The sequence below is a fragment of the Panthera leo genome, chromosome C2 (genome assembly GCF_018350215.1).
Source record: "Panthera leo isolate Ple1 chromosome C2, P.leo_Ple1_pat1.1, whole genome shotgun sequence".
Taxonomy (NCBI): domain Eukaryota; kingdom Metazoa; phylum Chordata; class Mammalia; order Carnivora; family Felidae; genus Panthera; species Panthera leo.
In genome coordinates this window covers 85,987,842-85,996,464 of record NC_056687.1, presented here as the reverse complement: position 1 = coordinate 85,996,464, position 8,623 = coordinate 85,987,842, and the positions used below count along the sequence as shown (strand labels likewise).

The following is an 8,623-nucleotide window of genomic DNA, read 5'->3' as shown; positions in this document are numbered from 1 at the left end:
GGGAAAATTTTTTAGTATGGTTAAAATAGATACTCAAAATATCTCCGTCATAATGCTTGGTAGAAAGCCATACAAGATGATTGTGCTTTGATCCTTTTCGTGGAAGTTTGCAGGATTTGCGGAAGGGGAAAACATGGTCTCCCGCTCAGAGCTAAGTTTCTCCGCCTACTTATAACAATGGGTACTAACCTAAACTCTGCTGCAGGTTGTACACACTTCTGACCCAAAACTAACAGCTTTAGCTTGACATTTAAGCATTTGAAACGTTAAACAGGTGGAGGGAGGATTCAGGCGAACTGTTAGGAGGTGTGGAACTGCGGAATTTGAGTCAACGGAGGGCCATCCGACTTAAATAAAAACGAGTGAGGTGAAAGAATTCGGAGAACATAGGTACATTTTTATGCTCCCTGCTCAGCCCAAAAGTTGTGCCAGTGGACAATTGGAGCCCCCAAAATTGCCCTTCCGTAGGTGAGGAAGCTACTCCAGGGCTACCAGCACTTGCAAGAAGTTTAGGGCAGAATGCCCGAGCCCCAAGGAAAGCAGATGCGTGGGGCAGGCGGCGTCAGGGAAGCTCACGCCTGGGCAGCTGGAGGCACCCACTGGCCGGAGCGGGCAAGCCGCGGGCACTGGAGGGCGGGGACGTAGGGGCGGGTCAGCAAAGGTCGGGCGATTGTGTCGGGAGGCGAACGGGGGCGTGGGCGGCGGCGGGCGGAGCCCAGGACGAGTGATGTAAGAAAGCGAGGGATCTCACTGGGAGAGTCGGGGTCGTTGCTGTGAGACCCCAGGGGTGTGGGGCGGGGGATCCCAGTCCCCGCCGTGTTTTCCCCGCCCCTCCCCCCGCCTCCTTTACGCCCCTCCCCCCTCCTCCCCTCTGGTTGGAAAGTTTCTAGAATCTCTTCCCAGCGGCCTTTGCGGTTCCAACATGGCGGAGCTGACGGTGGAGGTTCGTGGCTCCAACGGGGCTTTCTACAAGGTACCGACCCTTTTGCCGCTTTGTCGGGTGTTGTGGGGGTTAAGTCAGGTTTGGGAGAATGCTGGTGGTCCTGGAGAGTGAGCTTTGGGGTCGAAAAGGACGGCCAGGCCGAAGCCCGAGGCTCCTGGTTTCCTCGCTTCTCCCCCCTCCACCCGCGGTTTAACGGTCTCGGGGGCCCGGGCTCCGTTATGTTTTGAAACAACACGTCGGACACCTCTTGTGTTTTTCTACTTATGGACCTTCTTCTTGGATGCTAGTGCAGTCCTTGGCTGGCCGGTGAAGAGAAGCCCAGTCGCTGCTCGGCGGCGGGGAGCTTCCCGGGAGTAGGCCTGAGCGCCGGGAGGTTGGGGAGTCGTGAAAGGAGGTGGTGGGATTGTGTGGTCACAGCAGCTCCCCCGCCCCTCGGACTGAGCCGAGCGGGAGCGCGTCGGCCCGCTGCTCCGACCCCTCCCCACCCCTTTGAGGGGGGGGTGCGTCGCGGAATCTTAAGAATTCACCTTTGTTTTAGGGTTTTGGGCTAATAAACTTCAGTGTCTGATTGGGAAGCGGGTACCGAATTGAGGGTTAGGATCGAAGGGAAAACAGGAAAACCTTTTAATGTGGCGGGTTGAAATATTTTTGCGGCCTGGGAATTTGGGCGGCGCCTTAGCCCCTCTATTACGGAAGAAAAGGTTAGAGTTATAGGCTTTAAAGCAAGATTTAAAAAATGAAATCGATAAGGGAGACGGGTGGGGAGGTGACTAGTTTCTTTATATTGCCCAGTGTTTTTGGAAAGAAGTGTTGATTTTTTTTCTTCCCCACGAGGTTTTTTGTTTGTTTGCACCGGGAGATGCATTACGGGATCGGGCTGGAAAACAGAAGAGGAATTCGAGAGTAGAGGAATTTAGTGGGGGCTTCCAGTGCAGGGGTCACATAACTGAAAATGAAATCCTTACAATTTAGTTTTGCCAATATAAAGGTCCCTTGTCCCGATTCTTTCTCCAAAAGTATACCACCACAATGTTTCGAGATCAATACAAAATCTCCCCAGCTGTTGTCTGTCAGTCAATCTCACTAAGCCAGGATCTCAAATGTTTGAGAGTCCTGGCTATTTTTATGAAGGGCCTTCTCCTAAAACAGGAGTATTGTGCGTACGCAGAATGCATTCTCCCAGGGTTTCATTTCGGCGTACGTTTCAACCCACAGGATTTTGTTTTACTTGATGGTCGTAATTTCCTATTTCAGCGTTGTTTTCCTTTTGTAGTTTACTGATAAGCTGTGTGGATTTGGTTTAACTGTCACGTGGTAGTAGCATGGTGGGGAATCGCAGTTGGCGTCTAAAGGATCTCCCTAAGCTTTTTACAAGTTTAAGTCGCCTTAGGTGGTCAACATGAAGTGAAAACTGACTGCCTGGTGGAAAGGAGTCTTTTTGCTTGACTAGATGTATTAGCAGTTAAGATTTAAAACTTGGTGTCAGACAAGACCCAAGTGAAATTTGAGTAGATATTTCATTGACTTCTGTTATTGAAATCTAGTGGTTGCCTTCTCAGACCCTAGATACAATACAGTTGTGGCACAGTGCACAAAGAATGGGCTTGCCATACTTCTGTTAAGGGTAGGTAAGGTTCATCGTTTTTTGCCCCCCCCCCCCCCCCGAAAAGTTTCAGATTCCTACTCTTTGCTGATACAATTGTGTAATGGAGGTATACTTTTCTTTCCTCTTGGCAAATTGAAAATAGAAAAAAGATTTTTTGTCTTAAATCATTTCACAGCATGTAGATGGTAGAACATTTCTTGTTTAGCCAAAGTATTGTGTTGGTTGCTAAATAAGCTGTTTTTCATTTCTTATTTTTATTTTGTAAGATTCATTATGTAAGGTCATCAGTTTACTAAAACTTTAAAGATTGTTTTTTACAGTCTTGGGTTTTTCATAGTTTTTTAAAAATTAAATTCACAATATTCCCATTTTGGAACTCTAAAGTATTGTGGATTCTTACTCATACTCTACAAATCTACTTGATTCTACTTAGATTTTGTGTCCATTACTTATTTTTACTTCATAAATAAAGGTGGTTCTTTTGCAGAGGTTGGGAAAGATCCTAGCCACATTGTACCAAAATAATTGCACTTGAACATACAGAATTTTATGTCCTGTCATAATCCACTTGTACTTTGTGGAAACTGAGATCTTTAGAAGTCTGAAAAGAGTGGGAATGGTGAAGTGGAAGGAGCCCTGGATTTGAAGTTAAATAAATGGGAATTCTAGGTCTCTACTTCAGTTTACCATTATCTGCCAGTGGACTCTTGAATAAATCTCGAGTCCGTTTTCTTTTGTGTAAAATGAAGGGTCTGAAGTAGTTCAGATTACCAATTTTTTTAATCCACAGAATTGCCTACTTGGGGAAAAATTGATTTATGGCACAAGCAATAGTATTTTTAAGTATATAAGTTTTTAGGTTAATTTGCATGTGGTAAAATTCACCTATTCTGGTACACAATTACATGAGCTTTGGTAAAATGTTGTGTAACCACCATCAACATTGAAGAGAAAGAAGAGTTCCACTGTGCCCCCCAGTCTTCCTTATGCCTCTTTGTAATCATCCTGTCTTCTCACCCTCAGATCCAAGGGGGTTTTCCTGTCCTCATAGTTTTGCCTTTTCCAGAATGTCCTATAAATAGATTCATACACTATGCTGATTAGTATTTTGAGTCTGGTTTCTTATATTTAGCATAGCAGCAGTTTAATTTTAAGTAAAATTTCTTAATTTAAACAATAATAGTGGTCAGTGAGGGCATTTTCAAAACAAAAGTTGCCTTGGGATAACAACTGTTAACATTTTAGTTTATTGTTTCATAGTGTTTTTTTTTCTTTTTCAATGTGCAGGTGATTCTGATTTTCCTTTTTTTTCCCCCTTCCCCCCATATACACACACAGCTGTAAATGTTGTAAATCTCAGTAGAAGAATTTCAGAGTCCTGGGTTTAGTAGCCAGTGTCACCATTCCTTGAGGCAGTGTTCTGTAGACCTTTATTACAAATTTTCTGGTGGAACTGAAACTGCATTTTACAAGTTAATTGGAATCAGTGAAAAGCTGAAGATGTGACCTAAAATTAGGATCGTTTTTTTCTTCGGTAAAAACCCCAAAAAACAAAACACGTAATATGTTTTGCATCTTGCCTTTTTTTTTTTAAACGACAAGTGGATCTATAGTTGTTAAAGAGATAAAAATCTTGATACATTAATGGGAGATATGTTAATTAAGTACCTGATAGGGGGTATAATTTTATATAAAAATTTGTGTTTATAGCCTTTTCTACCTAGAGTGAGACATCTTAGGGTTTATACTACTGGCCATTTAAGGAGCTTTTCTAAAAAAATATTTAAGATAGAATTTACATTTTATGATTGTTAGCGTATTTATAGAGTTGTGTAAACCTTATCACAACCTTACTTTAGAACATTTCTATTACCATCCAAAAAAAAAACCTTATGCCCATTTGGAGTCATTAAAATGCTTTTTAACTGATTTATTATATAAATGGGCTTTGTAATTGCATCGCAACTTGCATAGCCATGGGCAGAATATCATTTAAATGGAAGTTGAAAGTAACCCCTCAATTCCTAGCTGATGTAAAGGAAAGTTTCCATGGTGTTCCAAGCAAATATGTAATCTCTAAGATGGATGAATGAAATTTTAGGCCTTTTTTGTAAAAGAATTACTTTCAGAGCTCTATGATTTCTGCTTTTACTAATTGACTCCAAATTTCATTTTGTTTTTTAATTGTAAGTTTATTTATTTTGAGAGCGGTGGGGAGGGGCAGAAGAGAGGGAGAAAGAGAATCCCAAGCAGGCTCCCCACTGTCAGCACTGAGCCTGATGCAGGGCCCAAACTCCTGAACCTCGAGATATGACCTGAGCCAAAACCAAGAGTCAGTCGCTCAATGGACTGAGCCACCCAGGGATTCCTTGACTACAAATTTCAGAGCAATGCAGTGTTTCCAAAATTTCCCATTACTTTACCTTAATATTAAAATGAAGTTTGAGAGAGTAAATTAGGCAATAGGTTTATTAACATTAATAAATGTTGTAAAACCTATAGAACTTTAGTAAAGGAGTTTTCTGGGAGTGTACTGATCTTTCAAAGTTAGTTTAGCATATTGATTTCTTTGTGCAGATTAATAATTTGGGAAAAGATGGTGGCTACTTTTTTTTTTCTTTTTTTCTTTTTTTTTTTGAAGTTCAATTATATTTGAGGGAGAGGGGGAGAGAGCGCATCCCAAGCAAGCTCTGTGCTGACAGCACAGAGCCCAGTTTGGGGCTCAGTCTCACAAACTGAGATCATGACTTGAGTTGAAATCAATCAAGAGTCACATGCTAACCCACTGAGCCACTCAGGCTTCCTGGTGGCTGATTAATATTAGGGAAACTGTTAAATTAAAACCCTACATTTCCAGATATTTTAAAGATTTTTAGTTGTACCTTTTTTTATTATTAAATTTAATACATGTACAAATGGGGTATCTACACAGATGTGGAAATTCCAAAGATTGTCCTAGTTGTTTTAAATGTTTTAAAATGTCTTTTGAGGGGCGCCTGGGTGACTCAGTCGGTTTAAGCGTCCGACTTCGGCTCAGGTCATGATCTTATGGTCTGTGGGTTCGAGCCCCGCATCGGGCTTTGTGCTGACAGCTCAGAGCCTGGAGCCTGTTTCAGATTCTGTGTCTCCCTCTCTCTCTGACCCTCCCCCGTTCATGCTCTGTCTCTCCCTGTCTCATAAATGTTAAAAAAAATGTCTTTTTATTAAAATGTAAAAGAACTAAGATTTAACTGGAAAGGCCACTTAATTTTTAAAAATTAAACTTAAATGCTGTCTGTAAAGTTTTGATAAAAGCAGTATGTAGGGGTGCCTTGGTGGCTCAGCTGGTTAAGTGGCTGACTCTTGATTTCAGCTCAGGTCATGATCTGATCTCCCTGTTGTGAGTTTGAGCCCTGAGTGGAGCTCTGCTTGGACAGCGCAGAGTCGGCTTGGGATTCTTTCCCTTTCTTTCTCTTCCTGTGTGTCTCTCCCTCCCTCCCTCCCTCCCTCTCTCTCTCTCTCAAAAATAAACATAAAAAAAGTAGCATGTAAGTATAAAAAACCTGAAAACAGAAAAGCAAAAAATGAAAAAAATTTATCTACCTAGACATAAATCATCAAGGCCTTGGCTTTATGTATTAGGAGAAAACATATTCTTTTCCATGTTTTCATGCACCTGTACATTTTCTGTAACATCAGATTCTTGTGTGGGTTATTTTAAATAATAGTTTACTATAAGTGTCTGTTATTTGCTGGATAGTCTATGAAGCTTATATGTATTTTCTGATTTTTTTTTTTTTGTCTCAAAGGCTCCATGAGGCATGTGTTTTTATTCCCATTTTATATATTAGGAAACTGACAATAACCCATAACTTTGTCCAAGACTACACTGTAGCCGAAAAGAGATTTAAATCTAGGGCTTCTCACTTCCAGTGCCTAGTTTAGTGTGACATTAGAGGATCTTCAAAGGAAATCTCAGGGTAGTGAGCTTATAATGTATTTTAATTAGACAAGGCAGACACTTGATAATTCGAGAAGTGAGGTTTTACCACAGTGTTAAGGATGTAGCAAACTAGCTTTTTAAAATTTTTATGTTTTTTATTTTAGAGTGTGTATGCATGGGTGGGGGGGAGGGGGCAGAAAGGGAGAGAGAACATCCCAAGCAGGCTCCATGCTCAGCTTGGAGCCCCACGTGGAGTTTGATCCCACGACCCCAGGACATAAGATCTGAGCCCAAATCAAGAGTCAGATATTCAACCAACTGAGCCACCCATGTGGCTCATTTTAAAAAAATTTTACTATTTTTTTTTAAGCAATCTTTACACCTATTGTTGGGCTCAAACTCCTGACCCTGAGATCACCATGCTCTTCTGATGGAGCCAGCCAGGTGTCCCAAACTAGCTTTTTTTTTTTTTTTTTTTTTTTAAGTTTATCTTGAGATCTCAGTATGCTAGCGCACGAGTGAGGGAGGGGCAGGGGGGTTGAGAGAATCCCAAGTTTGTGAGCTTGAACTCACAAACCTTGAGATAGTGACCTGGGCTGAAGTCAGAGACCACCCAGGTGTGCCCCCCCCCCCCCCCATTTTTTAAATGTATGTTTATTTTGAGAGAAAGAACTCCAGTGGGGGAAGGGGGGGGGGGTAGAAAGAACCTCAAGCAGCCTCCACACTGCCAGTGCAGAGCTCAGTGTGGGGCTAGATCTCTTCAACCGTGAGCTCATGACCTGAGCCTAAATCAAGAGTTGGATGCTTAACCTACTGAGCCACCCAGGAGCTGCCCTCTTTTTTTAAATAGTGAGAAGAGCAATATTTGTTCCATGAGTGACTCCACTTCTTGTACTAGGTGGTTGTAAGACCTTTTTTCTTTCTTTCATCTGCAGTATTAGGCAGTTAGATTTAACAGTTTATCAAGTGGTCTCTGCTAGGTTCATTTAGGTCTCATTTAGCTCCTAACAAAGCTACTGTTTATTGGCACCCAGGCTGTCCATCAGACTGCACAGGTACTTTTCATGAACTTATTTCATTTAGTCTTCTCAATCACAGTGAAGGGGAGATAATGTTATAAACAACTGAGGAAATGAGACCAAGTGAATCCAGGTCCATAAAATTAATAGACTGATTCATGGTTCCCACTGGTCTTTCAGACTTCACTAAAGTGTGATTTTTAAAAATACACATAATTTTATCACACATTAAAAAAACCCAAAATGTAACATTAAAAAAAAAAAAACCCAGAATTTACTATGGATGTTAATTTCTACAAGTTTGCTGTGCTACAGTACACAAGTTAATAAATTAGAAACATTCACCATCAGGAGCTTTAAAAATTTAACTGTAGTAGCCCTTCAAAAAGCTACAACCTGCATTTTAAAAAGTATTTTCTCTACAAAGAATGTTATCAGCTGTATAACAATCTGTACAGCTTTTATTGAGCTGCACTTGAGTTCACATTCTTAGAACAGTCGGCTGAGTACACACCCACTCTACACACATCGTTACAGGATAGCCAGTTATTCTTTTTTTTTCCTCTTCATCTTCATTTTCTTCCTCTTCATCTTCTTTGAGCCTGTTGGCCTGCCAGGGCCTTTCTTTTCTGCCTCAAAGTGTGATTTTTTTTTTAAAAGTACAAATATATAGCTTAAGAAACTATTATTAGTTAGATACAGTTACTAACAAGCTATTAAATACATATTAATACAGTTGGAGTCCGGAACTAATTGAGAGGATTCCTGGAGAAATGGTTTGATCTGTGCCTTCACATTACAAAAATTTCTTTCCAATATGATAGCCATAAGCCACAGGGCTGAAGTATGTTAGTGCGAATTGAGATGTGCTTTAATTGTAAAATCTATATTGAATTTCAAAGAGTTAGTATGAAAAAAAGAAGGTAGGACATCATAATTTTAGAATCTTGATTACATGTTAAAATAGTATTTTGGATATATTGGGGTAATTTTGAAGTTAATTTTGCCTGTTTTTTTTTTTTTTAAACTTTAGTATGGTTACTAGAATCTTTAGATATTTGCCTCAGATTATAATTTATGCTAGACAGTTATGATTTAAATATACTGTCCTCTCCTGGCTTTACATTATTCCT

At 40.7% G+C, this 8,623-nt stretch overlaps 1 protein-coding gene across 5 annotated transcripts in view; it reads left to right on the top strand.

The window, feature by feature from the left end:
• The first annotated feature begins 846 nt into the window (after positions 1–846).
• Positions 847–8,623, top strand: part of FXR1 (FMR1 autosomal homolog 1) — a 60,544-nt gene continuing 52,767 nt past the window's right edge. For 2 of the 5 annotated variants that reach the window (XM_042903566.1, XM_042903573.1), the window contains exon 1: positions 847–973. In XM_042903566.1, coding sequence (XP_042759500.1) covers positions 923–973 — 51 coding nt within the window. In that variant the 5' untranslated portion in view covers positions 847–922. The remainder of the gene's footprint in view (positions 974–8,623) is intronic. The other 3 variants (XM_042903568.1, XM_042903567.1, XM_042903572.1) reach the window with 2 other exon arrangements.